The sequence below is a fragment of the Myzus persicae genome, unplaced genomic scaffold, assembly GCF_001856785.1.
Source record: "Myzus persicae strain clone G006 unplaced genomic scaffold, MPER_G0061.0, whole genome shotgun sequence".
In the NCBI taxonomy this organism is placed as follows: Eukaryota; Metazoa; Arthropoda; class Insecta; order Hemiptera; family Aphididae; genus Myzus; species Myzus persicae.
Window position 1 is genome coordinate 18,294 of NW_019100611.1, and position 21,381 is coordinate 39,674.

A 21,381-nucleotide genomic window follows, 5' to 3' on the forward strand; every position below is an offset into this window, starting at 1 on the left:
TATGAAAATGCGAAAATTGTTTGGAGTGACCATGGAAAAACCTTACATCACTTATAATAATGAAAATATATTTTTTATGCACGATCCTCCACACTTACTAAAATCTGTTCGGAATAATTTAAAAAAATATACTTTTACAAATGGACATGAAAGTTATTGTTGGAAAGATATTGAAGACTTTTACAATATAGATAGTAAAATTAAACCACGATTAGCAAGTAAATTAAAAAAAATTCATATAGAGCTTCCACCCTTCTCACCCATGAGAGTTTGTTTAGCTGCACAGACATTTAGTAATTCAGTTAGTGCAGGAATTTTAACATTAGTTTCATTTAATCGTTTGAATAACAAATCAACATTTACTGCAAAATTTGTTAAATTTTTTAACGACTTATTCGACTGCTTTAATAGTATTAAAATGAGTGAATCAGTTGTACTTAAAAGGCCAATAACAAGAAATTCAAAACATTGGTCATTTTTAGAAGAAGCTCAAATATTTCTTTCAACTCTTAAAGTTAATAATAAACGAAAAAATATCCCCCCTTGNCACAGAATGATATATTTACTGGTTTTGAAGATTATGGTTCAAATATTTTTGAAAATCAGTCGTCACTAAAACATGGTAATCAAGCGTTAGTAATAATGATTAAAAGCCTTGTGTTACCATGGAAACAAATATTAGGGTTTTTTGTTTCTAGTGGTCCTGTATCGGGTGATCGTCTTAAACAAATTATGATACATACTATTCAAAAACTAATAGAATGTGGTTTGATTCCAAAGGTTATAATTTGTGACCAAGGATCAAATAATATGAAAATGAGAAAATTGTTTGGAGTGACCATGGAAAAACCTTACATCACTTATAATAATGAAAATATATTTTTTATGCACGATCCTCCACACTTACTAAAATCTGTTCGGAATAATTTAAAAAAATATACTTTTACAAATGGACATGAAAGTTATTGTTGGAAAGATATTGAAGACTTTTACAATATAGATAGTAAAATTAAACCACGATTAGCAAGTAAATTAAAAAAAATTCATATAGAGCTTCCACCCTTCTCACCCATGAGAGTTTGTTTAGCTGCACAGACATTTAGTAATTCAGTTAATGCAGGAATTTTAACATTAGTTTCATTTAATCGTTTGAATAACAAATCAACATTTACTGCAAAATTTGTTAAATTTTTTAACGACTTATTCGACTGCTTTAATAGTATTAAAATGAGTGAATCAGTTGTACTTAAAAGGCCAATAACAAGAAATTCAAAACATTGGTCATTTTTAGAAGAAGCTCAAATATTTCTTTCAACTCTTAAAGTTAATAATAAACGAAAAAATATCCCCCCTTGCATACCTACTTGGTTGGCAAGAAAATATTAATTGTATTAAACTCTTATACAATGAATTAAACATAAAATATGAAATTGATTATTTATTAACCAGACGTCTAACCCAAGATTGTATTGAATGTTTATTTTCAATTTTAAGATCAAAAGGAGGTAATAATGTAACTCCAGATGCATCAAAATTTTTTTCTGCAATTCGAATGACTATGTGCAACATGTTAATTAATCCATCTAATAATGCAAATTGTCAAAAAGATGCATCAAAGTTTTTAGCATTATCCAAAGACCTAAGAGTAAAGAATAAAGTACAATTGCATAAGTTGGCTGACAGTGATTTTGATTTTTCCAACAATTATGAAGATTTTCTTAGCAATATGAATATTAACTACATTCTTATGGATAACGAGACAGCAAATGGTATAACATATATAACAGGTTGGGTCTGTTCTCAATTAACTCATAAGGCTTGTGTTGAAAAATTGGCATCCAGTAATAAATCTGAGAATAGTGCTTCTTTCAACATAGATAATACCTTAATCAATATGAAGGAATACCATGATTGTATTTTATTGTACCCTTTTACAAAAACACTTGAATTTACAAAGCATATAACTGCATTATTCAATTCATCAATTGAAGAATTACTTTTTATAAAAAAAGAAAATATTAAAAGAGATCAAAAAATATTAATTAAAACTATTTGTAAAAGATATACATTAAATATTTGTGAAAACTGTGAAGATACATTTGTTGAGAAGTATTTAAATGTCAGTATAAATAGTTATGTAAAAAAGTGCAATGACTCTTCTGTACCATATAAATATTTAAATAATAAAAAGTTTAAAAAAATTACTCATATTTAATATGCCTACCTAACATTATGTTAAAGTTAAATTTATTTTGTTAGTAATTATCAGTACAAATATTGAAATATGTAAATAAAATGTAGTTATACTCTTATACTTTTCTTATTAATTTTATAAAATTTTATTGAAAAAAAATTACAATAAAGAATAAATTAAAGAAACAAACCTTGTATTTTTGGATGAAATATTATTAGGTTGATGCAATGCAAAAGCAGTTTCGTCACCGACTCCCAGATCAAGTAGATGAAAAAAAAAGATGGAAATATATTGAAACTAATGCAGTAATAACTAGTTGGTATAAATATTTTTTTTCATATAACATTAATTTTTAAGGGGTAAATTACGGCAACCATAACTACAATCTCGGGGGGAACTGATAAGAACTGGACGCCAGTTTTTACCATAGCTTTCCCGTATTGTCGTATATAGTATTTGATATGGTTTATTAATTTCGGCCAGTGATAAATTTGTATCACAAGATTTTTGATAAAACGAGCTATACAGTAAAATTCGCTTAAGACGCTTTCCCGTATAAGACGCTGTTTTTAGTCGGTCCCTAGACATTTCCTATACTAGTCAATGTAAAAATCACCTGTTAAGACGCTCAGTTTTTCTCTGTATAATCGGGTAAAACGCTCTTTTTTTCAGCAGATTACGATAAATTTTAGTAGTTTTGTGAAATTATTATACGTATTCTTATCGTTTTATTTTATCGCTATACCTATTTTATCATTACTTATTATAACAGTTTCACCGTATTTCATCAAATGATGAACTCGTAACCGGTAGCACTCGGACTTTAGATGGAATAATCGCTGATACGAACTTAGTGGACAATGAGAAAGAAGACGACGATCAAGAAGAAATAGATCAAGACTTTCCAGTATCTACTCCTACAATAACTACTGGTTTGCAACATTTATCGGAAATTCGGAAAGTATTATCCTGTGTTGAAAATTCCGAAGAAATGTTAGGTTGTCTTAATAAAATTGAAAACTTTCTTGCTGAAACGCACTGTCAGAACCTTAAACAATCAAAAATAGATAATTTTTTTAATAAACAATAATAAAATATGTATGTAATAATAATATTTTTTAAAATTAAATTCAGTAGCACAAAAATATAAGTATGTATGTATATTGTAATTATAATTAATTTATAAGTGTATTTCTCATTAAATTATGTTTAATATTAAAAAATAAACTCGATATTTCAACCACATCATTTTGTTTCATTCCCGCATAAGACGCTTTCCCGCTTAAGACGTTCTAGAGAGCTGGTTCCTTAATGAGCGTCTTAAGCGAGTGTTACTGTATTTGAATTTACATATTTTTACAGATTTTGTCATAAATACATGTTTTTACACATTATTATTATTATTATATTATTATTCAATTTTTTTTCACATATTTAGACAATTATACTGTTTTAATGTCTTTTCTTCAGAGTTCAGAATGATTGAAAGGTTATATAGACAATCTTTTAAATTCAAAAATTTAAAAGTGCATGTTATTATTAATAAATTGTAATAATGATAATTAGATAACTAGATAAATATACATTTTTTTATTACAATTTATTTTATTATTAATTATTAACATTTCATGACAATTTTGTCAATCTTTTGGATTCGAAAATTTAAAAATGAATGTTATTAATTGTAATCAATATAATTATATAAATATAAATTTTTTATTACATTTAATTATATTTTTTTTTTTTGATAATACATATTTTGAATTATTTAGTACATATTTTTGTTGTATAAATGCCTACTTTGATTATAGAAATACATATAAATCCGAGCCCTAGTAAATTACCATTATACGTAATATGCTATGTGATAAATTTTGATTCATAATTGTATAATCTTATGTATTAAATCTAAAATGTGCAAAGGATACAACAGTATTGTGTTTAATAACAGATTCAACAATGATTTCTTGTCATAGATCATAATGCTTTAACAGTAAATGTAGATGGCTGGAATGGATAAATGATTTATTCTTGTCATCAAATTAATTTTGTAACATATGCATTGAAATCCGCTATTCATGCTGAAACTCAATTAAAAAATATACATTTCTATTAGCTATAAAGGAATGTTTTTATCGTTACTAATTATATTTTACAGTAACCAATAATAATTTAAAAAGTAACCGTTATTAGTAATTATTCAATGAAATATTAATGTACAATGGACAATGATGTTTGTGTAGTATGCAAAAACCATATTGGTAATAAACTTACTGATACATACATAATTGTATAGCTATAAGGATAATGGTTTATATAAAAAAAACATTTAAACACTTTACAACACTACAACAAATTACATGGGGCTAACCTAACACTATTCAGGATATGTGTTGTTTTTTGAGGAAAAACAATATTTTCAAGGGTTAGGCCTCTTAAGGGCGCCTAATTTTTTTTTTGCACCGGTGTGCAAAATATCTAAATGCGTCATTGTACATAGTTGAATAGTTCTTAAGCATTACATTTTTATATTTATATTACAAATAAATGTATTAATATTCATTATAAATTAGACAATAAATTAGGTAATATTTTACAATAAATATGGTTCTATAAAATGTGATGTAAACATACCACAGAAAAACATACCCCATGACATAGGTATTACATACTTAAATAATGAATAAAAGACTTACATTTCTATAACTATTCAGTACAGTAGACAGTAGTTTTTAAAGGTGACCCGTCATTTGATCCGGTAAATAGTATCCGGCGACAAATGATCCGCGACATTTGGTCCGGTTCAAAAAGAACTTGTACCAAAAATATCCTGCTAAAAAATGTCCGGTAACAAAAAAATATAAAATATAAATATATAGTTTTATTTTAATTAGTTGTTATTTTATTTTCATAATTTTTAAAAACGTCATTATAAAAAAAATATAAAATATAAATAGTCATAATAAAAGTAATAATATAGAATACAAATGTTTATAAATTAAAATTATGAGCGATACCCTTCAAATACGTAATGATATTTGAAGTTTCATAGTTTTCTACTGTATTTTTAAGACGTTGGTCTATGTTTTTATATTTTTTTTTTTTTGTAGGGTTATTTTCCCCCAGATTAATTTTTTCTAGTTTTGCTTCTTGGAGCCCCTGTTCCTGCTTCAAAAAAGATATAAATTTCCAAATAGTCGTATGATGACTTCCCAATGATGCATTGAAAGCATGGTGCCAACCTTCAACAGCATTGTTTGTTCGAGGTTGGTCATTAATTACATTGTCATAACAGTTCCACATTTCTATTGGAAATAATGGTTTTTTTCTTCTATTACGAACTGTTCGACCTATCCATGTTTCCTCAAAGTAATCTACTATAGGTTCAAACAATTGTTCATTATCAATAAAATATTGGGATTCTAGGATAGTATTAAAAGATTTTACTACATCAAGGACTGGCACAAATGCTAAAGCACATAATTGTTTAACATGGAGAGCAAACGTTGAGTCTTCTGCATATTTCTTTTGTAACCCAGTAGATTGTACTTTACGCCATACACACTGGCCAAAATGAAAAAAACATCCACTTATATGAGCATTAGGAAAAATTTGTTTGAACGCCGAAACAAAGGATTGCTCAAAATCTATTTTAATAGATTTTGGGTTCAGATCTGGTTTTAATACAAGCAATTGCCTTAAAACTTCAGCGTATACTTCCTTTGTACGACTAGTCATTAATATATACACTAATGGAATAACTAAGCTACGTGTGTAACAATGAATTGTATATAATTGTGAAAATATCGAGGGAACAGATTTAAAAGTTCCGTCACCAAACCAGTCATCTGTTTCTTGAAGCATATTTAAATTGTACTGAGTAGTAAAAGTTAAAATTCTGCTTTCACTACTACCACTATCGTATGCCAAAAATGTTTCGTTTTTGTTAGTCAATTTATATATTTCAGGAATAATTAAGTCTTTGGTATTACTTGGATTAACTGGAGCATTTTTTTTTATTACTCGAGTCCGTTGAATAGTCCTTGACAATGATTTTATAATAGGTAATTGTCCAATTACCGGAACAGAAGTTTGACCCAACACATTTGAAATTATATTTCTTGTAGAAGTTGTTTCTGTTATAGCAGTATCCTTTATAGTATTCACCAGTTCTTTGGCCTCAATTTTGGCTAAGTTTGGAGCATGCGAATGATCAGTTTCTTTTAAAATCGATCCTACGAAAAAAAAACAAAACATTGTATGAAATGTGGAATGTACAATTTGAAATAAAGTCTACATCAAAATAATTAATGTTTTATTTTATAAATATTATTATTATTATTATAAATAAATATAATTAATTAAATTCTATTAATTTAGTATACAAATTTAAGTACATAACCGTTTCGTCTTTCGTTGTTGTGTGACATCGGCTTTTACATGACAACTTTTTATACTCGGTACAACGCCATACTACTTTAGTTTCATACACATCATGAATACTAAATAAAAAACCTTTATTTATAAGCATATTTTTGCCTTTTTGGCTTTTTATAAATGTAAGTGGCATTATTTAAAGTTAACGTTATTCATACACGTTTGCAAACGGCTAGGTGTTCACATGTACTAAAATCGAAAAAAACGGATGTATCGCTATCTCCAACATAATAATAATTTATATCTGATAAATCGTTGAGAACTGATTAGATTCGTTAATTTGTGGTTTTTCTGACCGTTTTCTGTATATAAGGTATTTATATTTTATATTTTTTTGTTACCGGACATTTTTTAGCAGGATATTTTTGGTACAAGTTCTTTTTGAACCGGATGAAATGTCGTGGATCAATTGTCGCCGGATATAATTTACCGGACCAAATGACGTGGAACCGTTTTTACATACCTGTTTCCGTAAAAAGTGATGTTTTAAATACTTCCAAGACAAATTACATGTTAAAAATGGGTGAAACACGATTGCGGACGCTTTACCTTTTTTGCAACACGATTGCGGACGATCATTATAGAACAAAAGGTCTTATGTTGCATCCGAAAAATGACACGACTGCGGTCGAAATTTAATGAAACGTTGCCAAGTTGTGCGACGCGGTCTACCAAGCCCAAATATTATCAATTTTATAAAAGTTCTTAACAACACAGTTAAAAATTGAAAATCAAAAAAAGTAAAAAACAAGTGCTCAATATAATAATATAATATAAACATTTAAAGCTAAAAATTGAAAATCAAAAAAAGTAAAAAGCAAAAGCTCAATATAATAATATAATATACACATTTAAAGTCAAGAGCTCAATATAATAATAAATTAATTAAATTTATATTTTTTCCCCCTGTAATGACAACTAATTTTTTTTAAATATTGTATCACGTTTTGGTGATTTTTGTTATCATTATAGCTCTGAATAGTTAGGTTGATTCTATCTAAATCTTTTTTTGCCACCGATGCCGTCAAAATACTTGCACTACAGACTTTATTAATTTGTACATAACCATTTCAAAATTCCATCTTTCCGCAGTCGCCTAAATCCATATTTATTCGTTTTGTGTAGAACTAACTCTTTACCACGTTCTGATCACTCTCAGAATTTCCACATACCCACATTATCGAAGTATTATTTATAAATTGGGCAACATGTGTCCGCAATAGTGTAATATTCGGGGGTCCGCTGATAAACTATAATCGTTCGCAATCGTGTCAATAAAAAGGTCACCCCGATAAGAACCGTCCGCAGTCGTGTATCACCGTTTAAACTGTTATTAATTAATGTAAAGGTAAAATGAATAACGTGTGTTACATTGTATATTTGTATAGTCTTTAGAGGAATTTTGAATTTATAACCTAACTTTCCATTATTATTGATTTTTCATTATGTTATGATGACAATATTATGTCAGTATGTTCGGTATAATTATCGTGGTAATGACGCCAATAGAATTTATTTATATATACTTTTAAAACAATTTACAACAATTTATTACTGTGTAACAACATAGGGCGACATCTACTTGACGGTTTTGGTGCAATAGTACGGCACCCCTGAACTTATATGAAATGCAACACAACGTACAAGGCTTCTTATCACTAGTCGTCCGAGAAAATAGTCCCCTAGCTATGGTCCCCCCCCCAACTTCACACACGTTAAATTCGCGTACCGGCGAACCGGCGGCGGCAGATAAACCGCCGATGCGTAATTCACGCAATATACTATTATATAACTCACAGTTTAACGATTACAGTATAAAAATAAAATAAACAATTAAAAACTAAAATAATTTGTGTACGTGTATCGATCGGTGGTGGCGGAGACTGCGCATATTATAGTGCTTATTACTGGGTAACAGCGCAAACAACCAATACCACAACTTTTCCAAAACGCCGCAGTCATTAAATTGATACCATAGTGTTCGACAACGGGTGACCGGTGTATACTAAACTTTTTACATTGTAATAATAACTACTAGGTAACTAATAAGTTATAAGTGATACCTAGGCAGCGGTATTCCCCTGGGCCCTCTATTTTTTCTTCATAAACTAATGCACTATGCCTGGGTTAGTTGGTTACTGTATATCTTCTTTCTCCTCACCCGTCCACCATCAGCCGAAATGTTAACGAGTTATGTCCGATCCGTTTGATATGAAGCTGCCGCCGTCGGTGGTCGCGCTGTGTTGACCACCACGGTAATCGATAGGTAATCAGTAACCAGGTTCGCGGGCGCTGTTTACCGTCAACTGCTATGTTGGCAACACCACCGGTGACCGTTACCGGCGCTCGGCGCAGGCGAGCTCGGTCGTCCGCGTCACTCTACTATTTTGCTCAACGAGTACACAACAGCTCTGTTTTTGTTCTTGCTCTTCTCGCTCGCCGGCAGCCATCTTTTCCCGTTTGGAAAGCACCCGAGAAAACGTGGTCTATAGTTTTTTCGGCATAGAGGTTGTTCCGACATCCAGCTCGTGTTGCTCATCACATTGACTGTCGTCGTCCAGTCTGTGATTCAGTTGTGAATCGTTAAGCTCATAACAACAGCTCCGTGTAGTTTTACCTACTCTCATACTTCGAGATCACGTGTTCGTGCAGTTAACCGCTCGTTTCTCCACGACACAACGGGGCATCCGCTCGCACCCGTGGTCCAGCAGATCAGCATCAGCAGTTCAGCATCTACAGTCATCAGCTCAAGACATCCAACCAGGGAGGCAGCTCAGGCGGTGATCCCCGTTCCCCCCTCCTGTTAAATATTGTAATATTGTTTTCATGATTAATTAACTAATGCTCATGTGTAACAATACATGCTCCTGATAGAAAGAAAATCTTGTTATTATTTAATTGTCTTACTCCACAACAGTCCTGAGAACCGTGTGTCAGACGACAACCGCTGGGCAGGATCGTCGGCGCAAACATTTGGTAGCAGAGCGTGGTTGATTGGTCCATCAACAGATCTGGTACTCAGGATACATGTGAGTAGTACATTTTGTTTGTAGCTATAGCATATGAGTTTAAAGTGTATAAATTTATTTATCCCTTTCCTAATTCCTACCTACTTAGTGCTCTTAGCTATTAAGATTACTAGCTTTGCTTATTATTATATTATATTTGTGATTATGGGGTCTCAATATTAATATAATATATAGTGTGGGTACTTTTCAGTAGAATATAGGTATAAGAATCTAACTCAACCAACTGCTCAGTTATTGTTACATTATTTATAATAATTAAACTTATTATTTTAGTGTTGAGTTATATTCACTGTATCCGTGTTCATGCGGTTAGCTTGTTATTATAATTAATTAATTTAAATTTACTTTAATTACCTATTACAATTAGATAAATTATCTTATTATACCGGTGCTCCCTGGGTTGAATTTATTTATTGTTTTTTAATATTGGGTATAGCTATAGGTTCTTGCTTATGGACTGCTGGTCTAGTGAACACCTATCTGAGCGATTATAGTTTATTTAATTAATTGGGTTGTTTATTATTATTTTATTGTCTGCTGTTGACAGTTGAGTCTTAACAGTAGCACTTTCACCTAGTTATTATATTTATTATATATTTGTACAGCATAAGATTTAGGTGTGCATCGTGGGTCGTGCCATTGCTCAGGTATTGTACTATAACTTTATATAATAATATTATTACTTTATTGTTTGTATTATATTATCCTTAGGTTGCTCAACTGAAGTGTAAGGGTTATATTTTGCATAATTGTTTATTTTTCTAGTTCATAGTTATTATAATCAATTTAATTACTACAACTAGTATTGCATTGTTCGGTCACACCTGGGTTTTGATTAAATTATAATAGTAGGTGCTCTCCGAGTATTTTAATTTGTCTTAACTGTCATTAGTTGCTATATTGAGTGTGAGTTAGCATTTAATTAGTTGCTTGTCTAGTTATTGCCTACACCAACGTTCATATTATATTTTTATTAGTTGATTTGTTTATTGTTGTTTGACGTTGTTCATCGTCTGATCGGTTATTGTATTTTATCAGCTGTATAGTTAGTGTAGGTTGGTGATTGCATAGGTGTTGCCTATATCAATTAAGTCTTCTGACTTTTAAGTAATCAATTCAATTGCTACTGCTTAATCATTATTATTTGGCATCGTTGATCAACGTTTTGCATTGTGTGTCTTCATATTGATTATTTTAATTGGTTGAGCTTGCTCGTGCTCTTGCATTTGATCTGTTCTATATCGTATTGACGTTCAACAACTATTCATATTCTGCTTTGATTGTTTATGGTGGTTAGGCTCTTCTGTGCATACTAGTGTGTTAGTAACATGGTTGACGCAGAACGGGATGCTCGAGCCAAGGAGCGAACGATACTACGTCGAGATGGTGTAGTGGCTAGGATTCGCCATATTCATCAACTGGCTACTAGTTTAGCAACCGACCAGGCTGTTCGGCCTCAGTTAGCTGTTGCTATTCAGGACCTGGATGCATTGTGGGCCAGTTTTGAAGTAGAAAATAATGATTTGTTGTCAATCCTGTCCGATTTGAATTTGCTGACAGAGTTTCCGGTAAGGTTGGATGTTGAGATCCGAACGTTAGTAGTGGATATTAAGGCCGTGTGGAATGAAGCGCAACCGGCTTTAGGTGTGAGCGTTGGTACCGTCCAGCGAGTGACGTATGAGACCACTGGTGACAATTCGAGTACTTCCGCTGGGTCGTCCAAAGTTGATCCAACACCATATGCGCCTTCACCTTTGTCACCTATGAGACTACCTGAAATCCCCCTACCATATTTCGACGGTGAATGCCAGAATTGGCCAGCCTTTGGGGACTTATTCGGAAATTTGGTAGCCAATAATGACAAGATTCTTGATGTAACTAAGTTTTATTATTTGATCGGTTGTCTTCACCCTGATCCTCAGGAAGTGATCAAAGGGTTTTCCATTTCGAACGAGTCTTTCACCCTCGCTTGGGAGGCGTTGACCGAACGCTATGACAAACCGCGCAGGTTGGCGTCGTCAATCATTGACAAATTGATAAACGCTCCTGCCGCAAGTTCGGAGAATCATGCTGCTCTGCAGAAGTTCCTGTCAGTGTTTGATGAAAATATTGCGATCTTGGAATCGCTTCAGATTCCAGATTTAGCCTCGTTCCTGTTGTTTTCATTAGCTGCTCGGTGCTTACCCACATTTTCTAGACGTCAGTTCGAGTCTGAGAATACTGAAGAGTATCCATCGATCCAGAGTGTAATCAAGTTTGTCAAGGCAAGGATCCAGGTTATCGAGAATGCTGGTGTACAGCCGTCAGGAAGTTCGTCCAAACCGGCCAGTACCAAGAAACCTGTTTTTCGGCGAGATGCTAAGACCACCTTAGTAGCTGCTAAGCCTTCAGCAGCGGCCAAACCTACATCGTCCAAAACGACCCAAGCAAGGTCATCTTCCACGAAGTGCTTCTCGTGTTCTGGTGCTCACCAGTTGGCAGACTGTTCAAAATTCAAGGCCTTGTCTGTCGATGAACGATATAAGGTCGTATGCACCCATCGTCTGTGTATGGTTTGCTTTGGTGAAGGTCATATGTCATACAAGTGTTCGTCATCGTGTGCCACATGTAAGCGCCGTAATCATGCATTGCTACATCGTGACTCGGATTCGAAGCCTGTCAGTGCTCCAGCTGCCATGCTTGGTCGGCAACAATCTCCAACGGTGCTATTAGGGACAGCTCTGGTCCAAGTACAAGACACAGTAGGGAGTTGCCGCACTATACGTGCGTTAATCGATTCGGCTTCGCAGATAAGCGCGATAACATCAAACTGCTGTGAGCGATTGGGACTCAAACCATCGCGTTGGACAGTGCCTGTCACAGGACTGTCTGGTCAAAGAGTACCGGATGTACATGGCGTTGTTCAGCTGACGATCCAGCCGCGAAATCGCCCTACGCCGTCTATAAGTGTCAAACCTTGGGTGCTGTCTTCGATCACTACCGATATGCCAGCTCGGCAATTACCAGCTCAGGTCCGGGATAAGTGTAGCCACTTGACTCTGGCAGATCCGAGTTTCGACAAACCTGCTCCCGTCGATATGCTCATCGGCGCCGACATCTTTCCACAAGTCTGGAATGATAAAAGCAGTTCGTTAGGCCCAGGATTCCCATCGGTGTACAGCTCGGTCTTCGGTTGGGTCCTGATTGGTCCGGTACAAGAACATCCAGACATTGGAGCTCAGTCGATGTTGGTGTCCTTGGTGTCTTCAATGGAAACTCTCATGGAAAGATTCTGGTTAGTAGAGGAACCGGACGCAGCTCCGCAGCAATTCACGGAAGATGGTCTGTGTGAAGAGTTGTTCCACTCGGAAGTCAACAGGGATCCGCAGGGCCGATTTTCTGTACCACTTCCTTTTCGCTCAGGTCAACCAGTGAAGTCCTTTCCGGGTTCTCGGCAGGTAGCCCTCAATCGGTTTCTGCAGCTAGAGCGGAAGTTGGCGGCAGATAACATCCTATATGCAGCCTACCGCAAATTCATGTCCGAGTATGAGGAACTCGGTCATATGACCCGGGCAGAGGGTGTCGGACAGTATTATATTCCGCACCATGCGGTCCAGAAGGTTGAAGGGGATGATGTCAAGCTTCGAGTAGTGTTCGATGCTTCGGCGAAGTGTCACTCGGGAATATCCCTCAACCAGTGTTTGCTGGTAGGACCAAAGCTACAAAAGGACATTGTTGATGTTCTGGTTGGGTTCAGGGCGCATAAGGTGGCATTCACAACGGACATTTGTAAGATGTATCGACAGATTGAGGTACTGCCGCAATATCGAGGATATCAGTACATCTTGTGGCGCGAATCACCTCAAGTCGCTGTCAAAGAGTATACCCTGAACACCGTCACATATGGGGTGAATAGTGCTCCCTATTTAGCTCTGAGGGTTCTCCGCTACATCGCCGACACGGAATGCGCAGATCAGCCAGACGTGAAGGGAGCGTTGTACAACCAAACGTACATGGATGATATATGTGTTGGCGCGGAGTCATTGGAAGCTGCCAAAGCTTTGCAGTCCAACCTGATCAAGACTCTCGCCAGATCCGGCCTACAACTACGAAAATGGGCTAGCAACACTCCTGAGTTGTTGGACCATCTGCATCCGGAAGATCGTTCTGGAAGTCCGTTGTCGTTCGAACAAAATAATGCCACGCATGTGTTAGGCATGTTGTGGAACCATGATCTGGACTATTTTTCCTTCACCGTCAACAATTTTAAATTGGTTCTCACAAAGCGAGGTGTTCTGTCCATGATCGCCAGGATTTTTGATCCGCTAGGTATGCTGTCGCCAACGATATTCTATGCAAAGAAGATTATGCAACGCCTGTGGCTCGCGCAGGTTGACTGGGACAGTCAGATCCCGTCGGATATCGTGGGTGATTGGACCCGCTTCTATCATTCACTGGGTTGGCTGGTGGATATCCAAATCCCACGCTACATCGGTTGCTACACTGGTTGTAGTTACGTTCTCTGTGGTTTCTGTGATGCCTCCGAGAAGGGATATGCGGCGGTAGCGTATCTACGCGTGACTGATCCGTCCGGAGCTACGGCCACATACCTCTTGGGTGCTAAAACCAAGCTAGCCCCAATGAAGACCATGACGATACCACGACTGGAGTTAAGTGGTGCATTGCTCCTTGCATCATGGTTGGCCAGGCTCAAGCGCATTTTGGAGTTCCAGTTGGGAATTTCTGATGTCTTCGCGTGGTCTGATTCGTCCATAGTTTTATCGTGGTTGAACATCCCGCATACATCGTTCAAGACGTTCGTGTCGAACCGGATATTTCAGATCCAGTCCACAGTACCTGGTTGCCGCTGGCAACATGTGCGTTCCGAGGATAATCCGGCTGACTGCGCGTCTCGAGGTCTCCTCCCTGACGAGCTTAGGCGATGCAAGCTCTATTGGCGGGGTCCGACCTTCTTGCAATCTCCAGTCGAAGATTGGTCTCAGGAAATCCCACAATTACAATTGGAAGAGTTGCCGGAAGTAAAACCAGTGTGTTTATTGGCTCGTGAAGATCCTCCGGTCGAATGGTTTATTCGGTTCTCCTCCTTTCATCAGATGGTCCGCGTAGTAGCTCAGGTACGTCGGTTCATTCGGTTGTGTCAAAAGAGAAAGGTTGAGTTAGGGTTTTTGAAACAATCTGAATTGGATGAGGCTATACTCGTGATCGTTAGGAGCGCTCAGGAATGCTATTTGAGTCAGCTAGTAGGTGGCCTGCGTCGGGGGAGCCCGGTCCAGTCCAAAGCGCTAACCCGTCTGTGCCCGTTTTTAGATTCAGACGGTATAATCCGCGTTGGCGGACGGATGCAGAACTCCAATTGGTCGGAGAGAAGAAAGCATCCTATGCTAGTCCCGAAAGAGTCTCACTTAGCGGTTCTGATTACACGTCATTGGCATCTGTATGCATGTCACGCTCGACCGAGGTTGCTCATCGCTCTCGTTCAGCAGCGATTCTGGGTCATTGGCATTCGCCTAATAGTTCATCGGGTGATTCGCAAATGCGTGTTATGTGTAAAAATGTCGGCTAATCATCCACAACCCATCATGGCTGCTCTGCCAGGGTTCCGGGTCCGAGAAGCTCATCCGTTTTCGATAGTCGGCATAGATTACGCAGGTCCCTTGCAGATGAAGGAACTCAGTCTGCGAAAGGCGCGCATCGTAAAGGTTTATATTGCGGTTTTTGTTTGTATGACCACCAAAGCGGTGCACCTAGAACCAGTGACTGCTCTGTCGACTGAGGCCTTCTTGTTGACTTTAGATAGATTCGTTGCTCGCCGTGGCCTACCGTCGTCCATCTATTCTAATTGTGGCACCAATTTCGTTGGTGCGGCGAGGCAGCTGCGTCTTTTGATCAACAATCCGGATAGTAGAGATCAGTTGTCAGGTCATATTGCGTGCGAATGGCATTTCAACCCTCCTGGTGCTCCCCATTTTGGAGGCATTTGGGAAGCTGCCGTTAAGTCGGCGAAGTCATTGCTTGTTCGTGCAATGGATTCCCAAATTTGGACCTTGGAAAAGTTCACAACGGTGTTGTGTAGGGTAGAGGCTGCCTTGAATTCGCGCCCCCTAGTACCGGCTTCATCTGACCCAAATGATTTAGAAGGTTTAACGCCCGGTCATTTTTTGATTGGTCGTCCTCTGTTGTCTATTCCAGAACCTGTTAGTGCCAGTGCACAAGTGGGACTGCAGACTCGCTGGAAGCTCCTCCAGCAGTCTTTCCAGTTCTTTTGGCGACGTTGGTCTCGAGAGTATTTGAACACACTCCAAGCTCGTGGTAGGTGGACGAAGACTGATACCAATCTCGAAGTTGGTACTATGGTTATCGTCAAGGTTAATGACGCGCCCCCGCTATCGTGGCCATTAGGTAGAATCATTGAGGTGTATCCAGGAACCGATAAGGTGGTACGGGTAGCTAAGGTTATGACCAAACAAGGGGTGTTTACTAGACCGGTGGTGAAACTAGTACCTCTCCCCACAGATCCATAGGTATTGAGACTCCCCTTGTCCCTGTTTCCTGTATCCATTATGTATCCATTTGCACTTTATGTTTGTATGTTATTGCTATGATCATTATGTTAATAATTAATGGTCTTACCAGCCATCATCGCGTCTGCTACTGGATGTTGCGTCGGCTGTTCTGCCTCGGGTACCAGGTGAGGTATGGTAATTTTTATAGTTTACCTTTTGTTATATTTTCAGGTATTAAGCTGTTATAATATCTGTATATTTAAAAAAAAAAAAACTAAAGACTTTGTTTTTTGATATTAATAAACTTTTGCTCCTATTGTTAAATATTGTAATGCTAGTTCAGCTATTGCTCTAACCATTGTTAATGTTATTAAATTAATTTATTTCTTTGCAAAAAAAAAACTGTTAATGATGTTGCCCCTTTGTAAGAAAAACCGATCTTCGCGGTGGGCTGCTTAACTGCTCCGTCCACCAGCTCCGTTCAACAGCTCAACTGCTCCGTCCACCAGCTCCGTTCAACATCTCAACTGCTCTGTTCAAGTGGTCACTTGCTCGGCCACCTATATCATGGTTGATCGAAGTCTGTTGCAAGTTAGCTGGAACTTGCAAGGGGGAGTATGTACGATCCGTTTGATATGAAGCTGCCGCCGTCGGTGGTCGCGCTGTGTTGACCACCACGGTAATCGATAGGTAATCAGTAACCAGGTTCGCGGGCGCTGTTTACCGTCAACTGCTATGTTGGCAACACCACCGGTGACCGTTACCGGCGCTCGGCGCAGGCGAGCTCGGTCGTCCGCGTCACTCTACTTTTTTGCTCAACGAGTACACAACAGCTCTGTTTTTGTTCTTGCTCTTCTCGCTCGCCGGCAGCCATCTTTTCCCGTTTGGAAAGCACCCGAGAAAACGTGGTCTATAGTTTTTTCGGCATAGAGGTTGTTCCGTCATCCAGCTCGTGTTGCTCATCACATTGACTGTCGTCGTCCAGTCTGTGATTCAGTTGTGAATCGTTAAGCTCATAACAACAGCTCCGTGTAGTTTTACCTACTCTCATACTTCGAGATCACGTGTTCGTGCAGTTAACCGCTCGTTTCTCCACGACACAACGGGGCATCCGCTCGCACCCGTGGTCCAGCAGATCAGCATCAGCAGTTCAGCATCTACAGTCATCAGCTCAAGACATCCAACCAGGGAGGCAGCTCAGGCGGTGATCCCCGTTCCCCCCTCCTGTTAAATATTGTAATATTGTTTTCATGATTAATTAACTAATGCTCATGTGTAACAATACATGCTCCTGATAGAAAGAAAATCTTGTTATTATTTAATTGTCTTACTCCACAACAGTCCTGAGAACCGTGTGTCAGACGACAACCGCTGGGCAGGATCGTNGAAAATCTTGTTATTATTTAATTGTCTTACTCCACAACAGTCCTGAGAACCGTGTGTCAGACGACAACCGCTGGGCAGGATCGTCGGCGCAAACAAATTATGTTTTGTAAGCCAACTAATGGTAGGTATATGTCAAAATTCAAAGTTAAATAAATGCGTTGGTAATATAATTAAAAACTAAAATACAATTGAAATAAAAATCCTGGCCGACACTGCAGATGACGACCTACGTGAATCCAACAGATGCGACGAAAAATAAAACATTTTTGTTTGTATTCTGTTGCGTCAAGGACGTATAGTATAGACGGAGCAGCATGATCGCCATGATCAGAATAAAAATAGTTAAACTCGTCGGATTTGGGTACGACACAGAGTAACACTCGATTTTGACCGTCTTATCTTTTTCAGGTGAAAAATCGAAAACCCTCAATGAAATGAAACTATGAAACATATGTTGTTTTTTACTTATTTCCCTTAACAATTTTACAATCTTATAGGACTGACGACAAAATTTTATTGTTGTACTAGTTAAAAATCGTTTCTTATTAAAACATTAGTGATTAGTACACACAATACACCATTTTAGACTATTAATACATAACATAATAAACTACAAATTATATTTTCGATTCTGAACCAAGCGATGAATGTATTGATTTTACTATGACATGTTATGTACATAAATGTAATATTATGAAAATATTGCATAAATCATCCTGCAGTTTTTCACACTTCAAACTCTTCAGAAATTTTACTACCAAAGACAACACATTACTAAAAACACACGGTATGTAAAATCAATACCTTCAATTCTAACTAATTTCTAAGCTCAGAATCTAAAACTAAGATTTTTACTCAAAGCCAGTTTTCGACAAATTAAATTTTGATTTATGATGTAACAATGAAAGAAATGTCCGTTGATGTATGAAATGTTCACCAAATGTTTTATTAGACATTTTGTACACCATAGAATTTAAAAAAATATTTTGACTCGTTTTGAACTGTTTCTGGATATTTTCAATTTTTTTTAGTTTTTATTTTTTTTTCTAACAATATCAATAAAAGAATTCAAGAAATTAAATCGTATAACAAAACACATCGAATTATTTAAATACAATGAAATATAGGTATGTTAACCAACCATGTGTTGATATTCGAATGAACTCAATGAAATAAAGTATAAAATGCATAATTAATTTTAACAATTTTCTATTTTAGTTGTAAACAATATTTTCGTAGTTATCTACACGGGAAACACGTTTAAGAATAGCCATATTTGAATATTTCTCTATTGTCGTAGCAAGGTATTTAGTTTCTTCTTTAGAACCAGAAGATTCCATTTTTTTAATGTAAAATTAATAATTTAATAATATAAACATAATATTATGTATGGCACAAACACACTTTATTCTTATTTTTTTTTTTTTTATCAAAAATAAAGTAATGTATCAAAATAAAATTGATAAAACTTCTCAAATGACAACAAACTATGAAAAATATAAAATACATCTTATCGCGGCGCGTTATACAGACCATGACAAAGTAGATAGGTATGATGACAATAGTTTTCATTATATTCTTTTTCGCGCACCACGCCCACTGTAGTTCGCCTATTATCATTGGTTGTGATATTTTACCGCGAGAATACAAATTATCAATGTTATCTTAATGATAATATTATAATTTATAACTTTACTTACTACTTTTGTTTTTTCAAGTAAATTTTGAGTTTGATTTTGATTTTTAACTTCCAAAGCAGTTATTATTTCGCGATCCATAGTCTTTCTATTTATCACTATATTGTGGTATTTTTACATATTTTTTGTATAATACTATAATAGTTATTAAGTTGTATCTTACATCATTAGTGTAAATTATTAACTAATTAAATATGCCTGTTTGTAGTTTTATTAATTGTATGACTGGTAGTAAAAGCAAACATGTGGTAAAAATTACGAATCGTACAGTAACCACACATAGGTTTCCTAAAGATCCTTATATGAGGAAGTTGTGGCAAGATCAAGCTCAACATGGATATAAGAAAAGTAATATTAATTTTGAATCAGGTCTGTATTCATTAAAGTACCTATATAATATATTAAATCATTTTATGTATCAAATAATATATAGATTAAAATTGTTAAACATTAATGAGAAACAATAAATTTATTTTAGCTGTAATTTGCTCTCTTAATTTCGCTCCATATCATTACAATAACAACAGCACAGATAAATGTAAACTTAAACCTGATGCGATTCCATTGAGGTGATAATTTTTGTTTTTTGTGGTAAAGTGATAATTTTCTATAATATGTATTTGTAATAATTTTTCTAGTTTGAATGGTATAGATTATTCTGATGTACCTTTTATTAGTACTACTCCGATAAAAGAGCCCTCCAAGAGCCCTGTAAATGATAAACTTGAAGTTATAACCACTCCAACAGGAAAATTTTATGTGTAAGGCTTAAATTAAATTACTTGATTAAACAAAAAATGTGTATGCATATTTTATGTATCTCACACAATAATAAACAAAATAATTATTATTGCTTATCTTTATGTTTTTATTAGAGAGAATATTATACCTGATCCAAATAGTTTACCAGAAAATCTGACATTAAGGTAGATATTTTAATTAACCAATACCTATCAAACTTAAATAATTTAATACATTTTACATTTATTAGCAAAAATGTAAGTCGTAAAAGATTATTTGATGGCAAAAAAAGTCTATCAATTAGTGAAGACTTAGGAGTTGAACCTCTTATATTAGTAAATGAACCAATAGAAGAGCAGATTTATAAGTAATGTATTTGATGGTTTAATTTAATTTAGCTGTATACTCCTATACAACTATCTGTGTCTGTATATTAAAACTAATAATGTAATTTTTTGTATATGTTATAATATTCATGACCAAACATAATTTGTCATGGTTATGATTAATACGTAGAACTTGGAAAAAGCTCAAAAGTGGATGATTCAATTTAGTGGAAAACATACTTGCAGTTACTCTTTGAAAAATCTTGTTACTGGTTTATTTAGTGATATTTATACTTAAAAGTTAAATAATATATTAATATATACCTATTAAACTAGGAACTTGATTTTAACATTGAGATACCTACCTTAGATACCTGTGATTTAAGTTTTAAATAAAAATACTTATATTTTTTAATATTATGTAAAATTATGTTTGCATGTTAATTAGTATTAATACATGATTTTTTTTTTATACAAAAAAAATTATAAATGTGTAGATTATTTAGTTTATTAACATTTTCCTGTACTAATTGTTGTAATAGAAACACTTTATGTATAAAATGTTGTTAAAATAAAAAAAAGTTATTTAAGAAACTTTTGAATTGTTTTGTGTTCTAGTTTATATCAATTCATATTAATTTCATCATATAAATAATATATATAAATTTATTATGAAATTTAGATTGACAAATGAAATACAATTGTTAAAAGATGAAAATGAAAGACTTATCAAAAATAACTTAAGTTTAAAACAACTAGCTAAATCACAGAAGGATTTATTACTTGAAGAAGAACATATATTTGAAGTTCGTTTTAAAAAATTATTATCAGACATATTTACTCCTACACAAATTAATCTTATACTACACCCCTTAAAAAAAGTGTATAAATGGCAACCTAATGATATAGCATCAGCTATTTCGTTAAGAAGTATTAGTCCTAGGGCATATACATTTCTACGTGAAACAAAAAAGTTTCCTTTACCAGGTTACAAATCATTTACTTTTACCTTAAGCAGTTAGATAGAATAAACATTGTTATAATTACAAATTTAATCATATAGGTTTA

General features: G+C 35.1%; 2 protein-coding genes across 2 annotated transcripts; one reads left to right on the forward strand and one right to left on the reverse strand.

The window, feature by feature from the left end:
• Positions 1–5,185: 5,185 nt before the first annotated feature.
• On the reverse strand, positions 5,186–6,764 carry LOC111036679. The gene is made up of 2 exons (XM_022318803.1): positions 6,598–6,764; positions 5,186–6,431 (listed from the first exon to the last, which is right to left on the reverse strand). Exons 1-2 carry the CDS (start codon positions 6,762–6,764, stop codon positions 5,186–5,188), a joined length of 1,413 nt encoding a protein of 470 aa, XP_022174495.1.
• Positions 6,765–10,988: 4,224 nt separating this feature from the next.
• Positions 10,989–16,181, forward strand: LOC111036688. Its single transcript, XM_022318813.1, has one exon. The coding sequence runs from the start codon at positions 10,989–10,991 to the stop codon at positions 16,179–16,181; it is 5,193 nt and encodes a 1,730-aa protein (XP_022174505.1).
• The last annotated feature ends 5,200 nt before the right edge of the window (positions 16,182–21,381 follow it).

Excerpts from the sequence above, each read along its gene's own strand:
- LOC111036679 (XM_022318803.1), bottom strand. The coding sequence starts at position 6,764 with ATGCCACTTACATTTATAAAAAGCCAAAAAGGCAAAAATATGCTTATA. Across the intron at positions 6,432-6,597 it reads ACAACAACGAAAGACGAAAC|AGGATCGATTTTAAAAGAAA; the intron begins GGTTATGTACTT and ends TTTTTTTTTCGT.
- LOC111036688 (XM_022318813.1), top strand. The coding sequence starts at position 10,989 with ATGGTTGACGCAGAACGGGATGCTCGAGCCAAGGAGCGAACGATACTA.